Consider the following 14,518-nt stretch of genomic DNA (forward strand, 5'->3'; position numbering starts at 1 on the left):
AGGCGGCTAGGCGCCCGCGTTTTTGAACAGGGCTATTATCTATTTAATGCTCTTTCTCCGTTTGATACTTACTCTCTCAGGCTCAGCTTCGTATGCTTGTGTAATTGTGTTCTTGGTATGAAACACTTTTGTATAATTTAATACATTACTAGATTTTGACCCGCGCTTTTGAAGCGCGGGATATTTTACGATGAAAATTTTCACTAATAATTTAATAAATATTTTGGTTATTTTTAAAGAGTGTGTATTTAAAATATTTTTGCATTTAAATCAGTATTTTTAAAAATTCAATCCGATTGTGATTATACCGGTTAATCCGGAGATCTGACAATTCAATTTATGTTTTTAAAATATTCATATTAAAAAATTACTAAAACCCGAGACTAACCGATTGAACTGATGGATGACCGATATGTAATCTAATTGGATTTAAATTGTAATAGTTTCATAATTTGCAATCTTATAATCGAAATTTTAAAGTTCACTATTTTGCAATTTATGAAATTATGACGTTTCTTCAAAATTTTAAAGAGAAAATGATAGATATAAAATAACTAAGATTAATTATTGTATATTTGGAAACATTGATAATAATATAAAAAATATATTGTTTGGAAACATTGATAGTAGTATAAATAAATAAGTATATTGTTTGGAAACATGGATAGTAGTATAAAGAAAGGAACATTAGTGACTTAATGTATGTTTAACTATAAAGTATAAAGGTGTATTTAATTTAAAAACTTACAAAATAAATGTTAGGTCCAACAGAATGTTTCTGTTTTAATAAGATAGATATACGTGTCATATATCAATAGTAAAATTAGAAAATGATAAAACCCACCCAACTCAATTTCAGTAGGCTGCCTATAAGTTAAACCCTAGTAACTGAATCAAAATTGAAAACTTAAAAACATCGGTTCGGTTAGCACAGGCCTATACCACACAGTCGTTAACAAAAGCAATGCACCACACAAGTAATATTCTAAAGAATATGCTCTCCCGGGATTCATGCCTTGTATTTCTCTTTTTTTCTCTTCTTTCCAGGTATGTAAAGGCTAGTAGGCTAGGATTCAGACCTCAGTGTCTACGAAAAAAAATAGTAGTAAAAAGCAATTGGCAACTAGAGAGAATTATAGGAAACCAAAGTTACTTTAAACCGAGATTTTTATCTCTCAACCTTTGACCACAAGTTGGTAGTGGATTTATAGAGTTTGTTACGTTGAGAGATACTTTGTGTTTTTTTTCTCACGCAAAAGGACACATTGCTAACTTCACACACTTCTCACTGCCAGTTGTATTATTTTGGACGAAAATAGCCCTGATTATGTTTAAAGGAAAGTATGTTGGTTTTAAGGAAACAACCATAGCAGTTTCTTTTTGTAACTAAGTTTCGTTTTAGTTACAATAAATGAGAAAGAGTTCAATTTTAAAGGTAGGTGTATGGCGTGAAGAGAACCATTTTTAATAGTTTGATCTGACTGAAATAAAAAAAGATCTAACGGCTGCCAAAGTTCTATGAAGGACTATCATGGATGGTGCAATTAATAAGATACGACTTTGGTAATTGTGGTGTATCAGCTTCGTGGTCAGTAGATTGGTGGTCAGAGGGGTGTATGGTTGGATAGCTTTGTACGAGGAGAGAGGCGTCGGTTTGGGAAGGCTGGGTGGGAGAGTTGTGCGTAGTGGGTTGGGGGGAATTGTGATTAAGAGAGATGTAAGCGTGAGGTGGGTGCTGGTTATTTGTTGAATGGAGAGTGGTGGTCAGGTGAGTGCGAGATGGAAAAGTTGTGGTTAATGGAAGCTGGGATGCTTGGGGTTGGTTCTGAATCCATGTGGTCGTCAAAGTTTTGTGGTCAAGGGATGTGTGGATAAGAGAGTTGTGGTCAAGCGGGTTGTAGTCCGACACCAAGTAGCTAGATTGATGGTCAGCAACTTGGTAGTCAGGAGAGTTGTGGTCAGAAGAGTTACCGTCGGCAGAGTGGTCAGCAGAGTTGTGGTCATCGGTGTTGTGGTCAGTAGGTGGTATGAACCAAAAAGCTTACTTCCTCTTAACCTAATCTCTCTTAGAGATTAAGTTAATTCTTGGAAGCTTCTCTATTATTAATAATAAGAAACCCTTATATAGGGATACAACTTTGTAGAAATGGAAAACCCTTAAACTAATATAAAAAGTAAACCAATTATTAAATAGAAAACTACCAAAACTCTTAATGTAAAATATCATAATCTATCTAACCATATTCTCATATCCTCTTCGAGGGTTTCTTATCGAAGAGGGATGTAATGATATGGGAATATGGTTAGATAGATTATGATATTTTGCATTAAGAGTTTTGGTAGTTTTCTATTTAATAATTGGTTTACTTTTTATATTAGTTTAAGGGTTTTCCATATTCTACAAAGTTGTATCCCTATATAAGGGTTTCTTATTATTAATAATAGAGAAGCTTCCAAGAATTAACTTAATCTCTAAGAGAGATTAGGTTAAGAGGAAGTAAGCTTTTTGGTTCATATCAATTTGGTATCAGAGCCGAACGATTCGATGGGAGACAAGAATTACTGGAAATCGTTATCTGTGAGTTATATCAGCATGAAGGCACAACTTGGTGAGATAATGGAGATTACAAAGAGCATTCAAGCAACGTTGAAAGAGCTAGAGAGGAAGAAAAAAGAAGAAGCCATGTTAGAGATGGAAACTTTCGCTGATGTGCATGAGGAAGCACCCGTGCAAACCAACGCAACAGTAGAGAAAGTTCATGAGAAGAATATGGAGGAACCTCAAAAGGATTATGTGACGATCACTCTGAAATCAGACATGCCGTTGAAGGTAATTTCAGAACAAGAAAACCCTAACCATAAGGAAAATAACGACATGGTTGGGAGAGGCATACATGAAGTTATGAAGTTCTACAAAGAAAAGGAGATTAGTATAACTTGTGGGAAGATGCATGAAAGCTGTCATATGCATATGAAGAGTTGGAGCTTGAGGGCAAGCTCCGAGTCGAAGAGGGATGTAATGATATGGGAATATGGTTAGATAGATTATGATATTTTACATTAAGAGTTTTGGTAGTTTTCTATTTAATAATTGGTTTACTTTTTATATTAGTTTAAGGGTTTTCCATATTCTACAAAGTTGTATCCCTATATAAGGGTTTCTTATTATTAATAATAGAGAAGCTTCCAAGAATTAACTTAATCTCTAAGAGATATTAGGTTAAGAGGAAGTAAGCTTTTTGGTTCATATCAGTAGGGTGAGTGGAGTGGTGGTTCGGAGAATCAGGCCTGTTAAGATGGCAACGTAGAGTTGAATTGTGATGGGCGCGATATTGACTGAGAATAGGAGCTTCAGGATCCACGTCGCAGCCATCCCTTCATATGAACATAGGAATGTGTGGATAAGAGAGTTGTGGTCAGGCGGGTTGTAGTCCGACACCAAGTAGCTAGATTTATGGTCAGCAACTTAGCGGTCAGGAGAGTTGTGATCAGCAGAGTTGTGGTCAGAAGAGTTGCCGTCGGTAGAGTGGTCAGCAGAGTTGTGGTCACATGTGTCTCATATGAACATCTTGACATGGAAGGTTAGATCTCGTTTCCTCGCTGTTGACTTGAGACTTTTATGTTTGTATTTGTAGTCTAAACACAGATCGAGTTAATGACGAAAGGAGGATTTCTTGGTCAGTGACGAGATGATAGGATTTCAGAACAAGATGATGGGATTTCGGAACAGTGAGATTAGGGTTAGTTTGGAGATATTTTAAAAAACAAAAAAGAAAGATTTATTTGTTGGAAAGACAGAAACGATAACGAAATGAAACGAGATTGGTTATCTCTTTAGGATTGGAAATAAAAAGGACCAACTGATTAGTTAAGGGCTATATTAGTAAAATTGCTATGATAAAGTGTGTCAAGTAGAATTGTGTTCTTTAGTGTAATTGATAAGTGAGAATGTGTCTTCTAGAATAATATTTTCGGATTTATACATGAAAATATATTCTCAAATCTCTTCGGAAACCCTAAGAACAAATAGAAAAATTGCAAATAAGAATAAAATTATGAAAACTATAAAAATGGTAATTCCATGTCAAATTCAGTAAAGATCAAATTTATTCTTTAATTCTTTACAATTAAAAATGAGAAGGAATGAAAGGAAATAACAATTTTTATGAATGATAAAATTTATTAGGAATCTAAAAAGTACATTATTCCTCTTCATTTTTTGTAACCATTCATAGTACTAATTTTAGTTTCAAAAAAAAAATCTTACTGTTTAGATGGTTTTTGGTTTATATCGATTTGCATATAAGACAATTAATTTCTGTTATGTTACCCATTTTAAATTATTTCAGTTTATAAACAATTTAACGCTATTTCAGTTCTGTCACGTTGAAGTATGCGTGAAATATAAGACATTTTATTTCTGTACTAATCCATCATGGATACTCATTTCTCCTAAATGACGCATGCATGCACATTTTGACTATTCATCAACGAAATCGGTTATAAAATTTCAGGATGGGGTTTAATCACAGGTTGTATAAAGAGCATAATTATCAGTGTCCCAGATAGAGATCCTTAGTGTTTTTTGGTGTGGGGGTCCACCACATTTCTCAATTCATGTGTCCAAATGTCCTAGTATAAGAACCGTCCTACCTTCGTCTTTGGCGTTTGCTGAACATGGGTAAAGTAAATCAAAAATAAAAAAAAAATAAAAAAAAAGATTTTAAGGACTTTAAAAATGTCCTACTAAGAGCAACCTTATTGGTTGTCCCTAAAATAAAGTCCTTAAATTTTTATTTTTTTTTGGTTTTCTGCTTTTTTTTAAGAAAAAAGTGAACCATGGTGGCCCAAGAATAGTGCAGAGACATAACTGCCTAAGAGTTGCACTAAGAAGTGCCGATAATCTTGGTCTTAAGATGCTCTTAGGAAATGGATGATGTGGCATTGCCAGACTTCGTTCTGTGTTGTTGTAGTTTACCCAATTTATCAATAATTCGAGCACAAAGTCTTCCATTAAGCCCAAAAGATTACAACTATATAAAGTTTATAAACTGTTGAATTAGTTCAATGATAAATTTAAATCCCCCGACGTTCTCTTATGTACGATACACGTACCTTGTTGTTCAACAAAGCCGACCGAAAAAAGAAAAAGAACAAGAACAAGACGCAAAAGAACAAACCAAAAGAAAACATGTAGTAGATTATTGTAAATCTCCGTTAAATGTGTTGTGCTAGTTTGTTAACCTGTGTTTCTCATTCCTGCGGCGATACCATTGATTGTGATTAGCAAAGCATCCCTAAGCTTATTGTTATCTTCATCGCGTCTTAGCCTCTTAAGTACTTCAACTTGCAACATGTTCATAGCGTTAAGATACGGAAGTCTACTCTCTATGAGTTTCTTCAAGCTCTTGTTGCTCTCCAAGAGTTTCTCACGGCCGGTTATCACAAGCACATACTTTTCAGTAGTCATCAATTCTTTCCTCAGCATATCACCAAGTCCTCTTCTGCTCTCAGAGACAAGTTGTTCGTCATAGAGTTTCGTAATGGGGATGTCTGCTTTGGCTAACACCATCTCTATAAGGTCAATAGTTGACTGGAAAAATGGCCACTCTTTATACATCTCCTGAATATCGTCTGCATAACCCTTCTCAGAGACACCCTTTAGACCAGCTCCTACACCGAGCCAAGCTGGTAGAACAAACCTTGTTTGTGTCCAAGCAAAGACCCAAGGGATAGCTCTAAGATGTCCTATGCCAGTTGAGCTCTTTCTTCTCGCTGGTCGGCTTCCTATGTTGAGGTAACCGAGCTCGGCTTGTGGTGTTGCCTCATGGAAATATGAGATAAACTCTGGGTTTTCATAGACTGTGCCTTTGTAGTTTTGGGAACTGATTGTTGAGATTTCTTCCATTAGATTTCTCCATTTTTGCTCTCGAGGCGGTTGAGGAGGCTTTAAGGTAGCAAGTAGAACCGCGGTTGTGTATATCTCTAGTTGTCTAACAGCTGTTTGTGGTATACCAAACTTGGCTTGAACCATCTCACCTTGCTCGGTGGAACGCAAAGTGCCCTGGCCAAACCAAGTACTAATCAATATTTATCATAAATTATTGTTGTGGTTATGTATTGGTTTTCGAAGCGACTTAAATCTCTGTGAACCAGTAAAAGACCATATTCTTGTGTCACCATGAAGAAAAGAAAACTCAAGAGAGATGAAAACTGACCATTACGGAGCCTGGTGGTTGGGATTGTATGGCGAGATAGGTCGGGCCACCACCACGACCAATACTTCCTCCTCGTCCATGGAACAAAGTAATTTTGATCCCAAACTCATTGCAAGCAGCAACAACATCTTCTTGAGCTTTGTAAAGTTCCCATGCAGCAGTAAATCGTCCAGAATCTTTTCCTGAATCAGAGTATCCAACCATCACCTGCACGTAATATATTTATTGTTCCAAGTTCTTTAGAGGTGTTATTCTTCCTTCTACAAAGAATTCGCTGAACTTATATAGTTGTAATGTACCTCTTGGTGACCATTATGATTCTTTTGGATGTGTTCTCTGTACCAATCTATTGAAAGCAGTTTCCTTATAACATAACCAGCAGCTCTTAGATCCTTCACCGTTTCAAAAAGAGGAACCACTCGCAGCCTAAAGCAATGAGAGAGTACGTCATCAAACGATACGATTTAAAATGATTACAAACATTGAAATGTTTTTATAAATAGTATGAAAATAATGTGTAGAGATTTAAACTCACGTTCCACCAGGACATGGTTTTCCATGTTCACTAGTGACCGCAAGCCGAGTATCTTTTTGCAGAAGCTCCACAGCCAGGACATCACTTGCCTGGAAAGTTAGCAAAAAATCATTGTCATTGTTTTATTATAGCTACATTCGATTCTAGAGAAACCTAAACGATCATACATTTGAAGCCATGGAAATAACATAAGCTCCAAGTGATTCACTTCCAAACTCAGCAGCAACTCGGAATGTGTCCAATACTTCTTTAACTTCAGGAACAACCTACATATATTATAGACCACAGCTGACATAAAAATGTAATATATTACTAGTAAGTTATATTTTTGGATGACTCTTGTCCGAATGCACCAGTTACACATGCTGAAAGATAGGCTTGAAATTAAAAGGTTATTGGTATTCTGACCTCAATAGTGGGAGGAACAAGGGGTCGTTTGCCTTTAAGTTCTTTTGTCAGGAAATCTAGTTTTTTCTCTTCATCCCATTCACTATAAGTACCAAGGTCCAAGTATGTTGTAATTGCATCCAAAGCTTCAGCATGCCTTGCAGATTCCTGGTAAATGATTCATGTAATACTTTTTTTTTTTGAACAACGTGATTCATATAATACATTATGCGAGAAAAACCACTAAACAAGAGCGATCCAAAGAAATAGAAGAAAATCTCACCTGACGTAAATCAAGTTTCACCAAAACCATGCCAAATGTAGAAACTCTACGGATCAGATCAGCAAGTTTTCCATCAGCTAGTACACCAGCACCGGATGATTGCTAAGTAAAATTAAGAATGATGTTAAAGATCATTTATTTTGATGGAACGTTATTTTAACATGGAGTTTGGATTGTTACCAGTGATTCGTAGCAGAGGAGCAATGGTTCTAGAAGTTGCTCTGACGTTTCATACGATACCCTAGGGTCATACTCACAAGGAAGACCCTCAAGTAGAAGTTCAAGGAGCTTTCGCGTCTTCACAAGCTGTGATCATAGAGCATTCAGTTTGAGAATTAGTTAGAGCACATGGTACATTTATATGGTTCAACTTTTATGCTTACTAAGATTTTTTTTAATAAATGAGTTACAATAGGCTAAGATTCAAGCAACAAGTAAAAGTTATATTTGAATGACAATTTTAAAGACTTGTACCTTATCCTTAACATCTCCAAGTACAATACGGTAAGGAGCCATTCCAGCACGTTTAAGTGGAGGTGGTTCTAGTAGCTTTTGAAAACTGACCCTCCCAATTTTAGATTCCGCAAATAGTTTCCTCTGGAAGAGAAGTTGAGATGTAGATGAGAAAGAACCTCGCGAAGTAAGACCTGCCGTATGAGTATCATCAGCATTTGACTTTGAATCGACCTTTGGAGAGTCTTCTTCATTTTGCTTCTGTGTAAGGAAAATAAGGACAAAATATCAAGACTTGGCAAGAGCTCAACAAAACTATGTTTCATGTACATATCAAAAGGCTTTGCCTTACCTGGAGATTTGGAGGCACAAAATCTGTCGTTGAATTGATTTCAAATTTGGAATGTTGTGAATCACCATCTTCTGTAATGATGAAATGAGTTATAAAAACATGAATGCATGAGAAAAAAGGTGTGGATGTTGGTCGTGTTTACCAGTACAAAATGTAAGAGTATTTATTTACCAATGCAAGAAGGATGCTGAGCTTTATCTGGAAGCTGTATTGGCAAGGATGATTTTTGCTGGTTTAAGAAACTTGATTGTCCTCTGTCAGAATCTTTTTCAGAACTCTCTGAGGGGAGAAAACATCAATTTGTAAGGTTTTATAGTAAAAAAATTATTATGAATAGAAAAATATACAAATTCAATTGAAACTGATAGAAGCATACCTTTTTCAAGAATGTCCTCTGCTAATCTTGAAAATCTGTCACTGCATCGATTTGTAGACAATTCAAATCTTAAGCTATCAACCTCTCTTATGTACAGATCGATAGCCATCCACCTGGACAAGAGAGATACTTCCTTGGTGACCTGAAAAATTATTATCACAACATTCAAGTGTGAGATATCAAGGAAATCACATGGTTTAAGTAAAGATAAGTTCGCTGTTCTTCATGAAAAAGTAATTAGCATGAATTTTGTATGGGAAATGAGTTGTGACCTAGAATAATATACAAAAAAAGACTAACCTTTGCCGTCACATTTGGGTTTCCATCTCTATCACCTCCCATCCAAGAACCAAATTTTATAGGCGTGCATGTTAATGGAAGTGGCTTCCCCGTGAACTAAATCACAATACTCTCAAGGTTAAGTAACTTGAGTTTATTCAGATTTATTTTTGGAATGTTATATTTATTGCTTGATAAATATTTTTTTTCCTAGCAACTTATTAGTCCAGATATACACTAGAAATCTAATTAGAACATACTTTTTTCAAGGAATTGCTGACACGACGCAGGTAATGTGGTACAGCTTTCCAAAGGGATTGCTCAACAATGTTCAAACCTAATGAATTATAAGGGAAGAAAAGTGAAGGGAATGTCAACTAAATTTTTATAGAAATTTAGTAATTCGATTTAACATAATACCAGCTCTAGCTTCATCAACTGGAGTAGGTTTTTGACGTCTAAGCTCATCAGTCTGCCATACTGAAGTTATCTCCCTAACCTTTATAATATGATAATTAGTATATTAGTTTTTCATGCTCTAACAAAAAGAATTATAAAAGAAGAGTACCAAATCTTCAATGAGTGTTTCTCGATCTTCATGGCCGATATCTGATCTGCTGTTATATTCTAAAAGATTCTGCAAGAAAGTAAATGTTCTTAACGCTTAATTTTTTGAATAAAGAATATATATATATTTTTTTTGATAATCCAGGTAAAGAATATATATATATACCAACATCATTCCAAACTTACAGCAATTCTGACATGCTTGTACTGTAAGGTTCTCCGGTTAATTTGAGTAGGATGAGCAGTAAGAACAATCTCGACCTCCTAAAGTCGACAAACAAATTTGCAATCAAGTATCAAACTGTGGAAATTTGACACGCAGCTCATGCTTTGTTGTGACATATGATATACGTGTTAAAAACATATTGGAACAGATATAGTATGAAGTCAACCTGCTTGCAAACCGTTTTGTAAAGCTCTTCCGAGGAAATTCCACTATGCAATAGCTGAGTGAATGTATCATCACATGATCTTGAAAGTTGTGTGGCGTCTATGAGTTTATGCATTCTGGAAAAACAAAAAAAATTTACATACAAAAATAAAATTTAGAATCTATTATGCTTGTTCATTATTTGTAAATACTTTTGCTGTAAATGTTTTTCTAAAAACATGACCTGTGATGAGTGTCTGCAATGCCCATAAGGTTAAGAGAGTGAGTGAATGCACGAGCCAATGTCAAAGCTTCCTCTAGTGGCATCTTGGATATTTCACAAGTCAGTTGCTTCTCTAAAAGGTTTGCAGTATCTTCAATACCAGCCAAACGCAAATTCAACGCACTCTGAAACGTTTTTAACCACAAACACTAGTATCATTCCTCTTTATTCCGAAACCTTTGTACACTAGTGACTTAATTTTTAATAATATATTTAACACAGGTATATCCTAATATAAAACAAACCTGAGCGAGGATTCGAATGCGTTCGATTTTCTCCATGAATGAGCTTCCGACTTCCCTCTGCAACACATCATTAAAGAGACTTCCGAGCAACTTGCAGTCATCTTCGAAACTTTGGAATGAGATTTCCTCTGCAATATCATCTGTCGTATCCGTCATTGTATCGATGAAGGAATGAGAGAGAGTGTAGTGATCAGAGTGAAATATTTAGACGAGTGATTTATGGGTTGTTAGCTATATATGGTGGCTTACTAACTTATTGATGCAATCTCATGCTTACAAGTGGTGGTCAACGCAGTAAATTATTGCGCAATTAAATTTGTGGTGCTAGTTCATTAATTACCCGTGAAAATCTAGAGAGGAGCCAAGCTTCTTTTCTTCCTTCACAAATTTTAATAACAATTTTATATTGTTAATAATTAAAATTAGATTGTGATCCCTCTTTTGAAAGGTCAATATATTTTTTGTTTTACATATTTTTTAGAAATTTAATTTTTATATTTGTGTTTTCTTTTGTAATCATATTTGTGTTTTTCTTTGTAGTCATATTAGTGATTTTACAAAATTATGGAAAATTTGTAATTCTGCAATAGTTTATTTTTTGCATTTATATAAAACAAAGTGGTTAAACAAAATAAAATAGAATGTTATGAAATAATTTTTTGTTCATCAGTCTTCAGATTTATATTAATGTATATATACTTTTACACAATGTTTATACCCGCAAATCTGCGGGCAACCACCTAATTAACATTAAATGTAATACATTACAGCAGTCCCATAATATTGTGCAAGACTTGTGGTCGAATGGTAAGAAAGGAACGCCTAACATATTTTAGATTCGATTTATCTGTTGCACAAAATTAAATCACATTGCTCTTTGATATCTATGTGGATCCATTTGAATATCCGAAAAGAAAATTTATAGGTTACACTTCTAATTGATAATTAGCCTGAATCATTCCATAAATTCATGATATCCCCGAGTTAACAAAGAATCAATCTCACAATATTAAAAATTATTAGAACATTTCTAACCAAAATTCTTTGCTAGTATCTAAAATAAGAGATACTTAATTTTTGTATCACTACAAGAAAATTTACTTTTTACGAAGGTTGTATTCGTTGTAAATTCGTCGTAAAAGAGGTGTTAGGATGAATTAACGTGGAAATATGTTTCGTTATTAAATGCCCATCGTAACGGATGTTTCATCGTAAAGTCCATGTAATATTTACGAGGAACTGGTTTTGTCGTAAAATGGAAAGAACATATTCGTCGTAAACAACTCGTTAAATTTCGTTGTAAAGTACTCGTACGATTTCGATGTAAAGTTGTAAAATTTACGAGGACTTTACAACTCTTGCTTTTCGTAAAGTTTACGAGGAATTTACGAGTAATTATATGTAAATTCCATGTAAATTTTACAACGAATTTACATCGTCAGTTATATAAATTATAATATTATTTATAATTTTATTAAATATTAAAATTTTAAAATATTTTAAAAATTAAAAACGAAATATGAAAACAAAACAAATTTTTAAGAACTATATAAATATCTTAAAGTAATATCAATATTTAAATTATACAAAACGAAACAAATAAAAAAGCTACAAGAGAAGGTCATCGAAGTAGTTGGAGGGGGCGCTCAGTACCGTAGAGCCTGCTGGATCGGTTGATTCGGGATCCCCTTTTTGTATCTCGAGAGATTCTCGTCTGGCCGCCAACGCTCTCTGCATATTCTGGTTTCCTACCGCCATCAGGTCTAGCAGATCCTCAAGAGAGTCCAAACGGACCTGCTGGCTATCCAATCGAGCCTGCATCCGAGAAGTCTCATGATCCCGTCTCAAAGAGTATGACAAAGTCGCCATTGCAACTTCGTTAACAGAACCTATTCCTACCGTTCGTCCCTTTTTTTAGGAGCCACCTATAAAAAACATATCAATATAGTTAATTATATTAAATAGTCAAATTAATTTAAATAAAAGTTTTAAATTTACCTATTTGAAGATCCTGTCGACCTATTCTGTTGTCAAATTGATGGGTAACCCATTTGGAGACTGTTGGGTTAGTTGTGTCTCTCGCTCTTCAACCCAAATAGCCACATTGTTGAAGATTTTCTCGGATGCAGGATTAGCAAAAATCCTGTCTTATGTGGTGTGAATCATCTTGAAGAAATCAGATAGAGATGGCAAAACTTTCGTCTTTTCTAACTACAAACATGAATAATAAATAAAATTGAAGATTAAAATTAAATTTCAGTAATAAATATAAGCTTAAATGAATTATAAAATAAATATTACAACTAAAATTTACAACTTCTAAATGAATTCCGGCATGGAGTTTTTGTCCAGTTCTATGAAGCATAGGCAAATGACCATCTTATCCTTCATTCTTCAGGAAGCGGAGCACGTGTTGGCCTTTTGGATCGAGGAGGGTAGCTTCTAATAGGCGATGAGTTCATCCCATATATCTTGAGTGACCTCCGTAGACTTCCCGTCATAATTGTAGATCTCCCACTTGTCCTTCTAATCTCGGACGGTGTTGTAAAGGCGGATCTTCGCTTTTGCATGAAATTCCCTCTTCATTCCCTCAGTGATTCCTAAGGATCAGTGTCATTTTTACTGAAACAAACAAAATTTTGAAAAAATTAAAATAAATAATTAATAATTAAAAATTAAATATTAAAAATATTACCGCAAAACATTTAAATCCAGTCGTTTTAACGTGATCTGGAGTCATGTTCCAGTTCGGATAAGCCCCATTGTAATATCCCTTGATCGTCTCTGAAATGTTCCGGGAAACACGTTTTTGGCCCCAAACCTGAAAAACAATTTTTTAAAAAAATAATAAAAATGATTTAAAATTTTAAAGGAAATTATAAAATATACTTACTAATAAATACCTGACGGTTTATCAGAGTCCAAAATGTTCAAACCTTTCCGTTTAGACTTGGTAAGCAAATCCTCAACTGTATATCTTGCTTATATAGTGCAGATAGATACACCCGCAAATCTGGATGAACTACTTATTTTGGGTGAGGCTGTGGTGGAACTGCTGGTGGAGGAGGTAGAGGCATCTGAGAGAAAAAATGAATTGTTTTAAAAAAACCAAACACAGTCAAAAAATGAATTATTTTAAAAAAACCAAACACATTATTAAATCGACTGACTCTATTAATCAAATCAATTTAGTGTACGAAGACTTATGAATTTATATTATTAACCAAAATGTCTTACTACAGTCTTATCTAAACTTACATATTTGGTCTCCATTTAATTGCGTCCGAATTACATATTTATAATGTTTTTTTTTGTGAAAACTTATTTAGAAGGTTATGAACACAACTAAAAAATCTTTAAAAAGATAGAATAGTTTTAGCAGAGAATTCTGAAACCCATAAACCAACATTATTGCACTTTCTTGATACCATGATACAGAAGAAGAAAAAACACAAAAAGGCAGAGAAATATAATAGAGAGGATATGTAAGGCAAAATAGTGTTCTCAAGAAAAAAAATCGAAAGGTATGATGTTACATCAGAGTTTTTGTCATCTTATCTAAGATGGTAACCAAATCATGAAAAATGATTTTAAGAAGTATAGTGGTGTGTCTAATTCAAATGAGAGAACATTCCAAAATATGTACACACAATACAATAATATATGTAATAATTCACATGGGAGACTTATGAGTAAGAGACAAATAAATCCATGGAGAAGTATACTTGACAGAAGCAGGCATTTGAAGTAAAGGAAAAAGTTTGGTGCAAAGGGACATATCCACTTTTTTTTCTAACAGCAACCAATTAACATGACATTTATTAATTTACTTTTAAAAAACATTAAAAAAAACTTTTAGCATAATTTTTTTTCTTTTTTATTTTTATCAAAAGCATATTTTTTTCTCAGTTCATAGACTCATCATCATTTACGAACAACATGAGTAACCAATATTCTAGAACCCATCAATATACATATGAGAGTGAAAGAGAAGCCAATTCAAATTCTTTCTTTTTTTGTTCTTTTCTCAACTACTCACCCACCTAAGTGTCGAAAGGAAACAATATCAAATTCAACAAGTTATATGTATAAATTATCTAACATTGGCCAAAAAGTAGTTTAAGCTTACTCCCAATAAAATAACGATGTTATAGAGAGAAACAGTACTCA

At 34.2% G+C, this 14,518-nt stretch overlaps 1 protein-coding gene and 1 long non-coding RNA gene across 2 annotated transcripts; both read right to left on the reverse strand.

The window, feature by feature from the left end:
• Positions 1-5,059: 5,059 nt before the first annotated feature.
• LOC108816352 (phosphoenolpyruvate carboxylase 4) lies at positions 5,060-10,534 on the reverse strand. Its single transcript, XM_056990382.1, has 20 exons — positions 10,349-10,534; positions 10,065-10,228; positions 9,843-9,957; positions 9,637-9,714; positions 9,452-9,520; positions 9,304-9,382; positions 9,144-9,220; positions 8,905-9,000; positions 8,605-8,746; positions 8,400-8,492; positions 8,229-8,299; positions 7,898-8,137; positions 7,604-7,729; positions 7,424-7,525; positions 7,162-7,308; positions 6,921-7,019; positions 6,754-6,842; positions 6,518-6,644; positions 6,219-6,425; positions 5,060-6,064 (listed from the first exon to the last, which is right to left on the reverse strand). Exons 1-20 carry the CDS (start codon positions 10,502-10,504, stop codon positions 5,240-5,242), a joined length of 3,102 nt encoding a protein of 1,033 aa, XP_056846362.1. The 5' UTR covers positions 10,505-10,534; the 3' UTR covers positions 5,060-5,239.
• Positions 10,535-12,509: 1,975 nt separating this feature from the next.
• On the reverse strand, positions 12,510-13,487 carry LOC130497668 (uncharacterized). Its single transcript, XR_008936677.1, has 3 exons — positions 13,252-13,487; positions 13,044-13,169; positions 12,510-12,970 (listed from the first exon to the last, which is right to left on the reverse strand). It is a non-coding gene; the product is annotated as an uncharacterized LOC130497668 (long non-coding RNA).
• Between the last annotated feature and the right edge of the window lie 1,031 nt (positions 13,488-14,518).

The sequence above is a fragment of the Raphanus sativus genome, chromosome 7 (genome assembly GCF_000801105.2).
Source record: "Raphanus sativus cultivar WK10039 chromosome 7, ASM80110v3, whole genome shotgun sequence".
Lineage (NCBI taxonomy): Eukaryota > Viridiplantae > Streptophyta > Magnoliopsida > Brassicales > Brassicaceae > Raphanus > Raphanus sativus.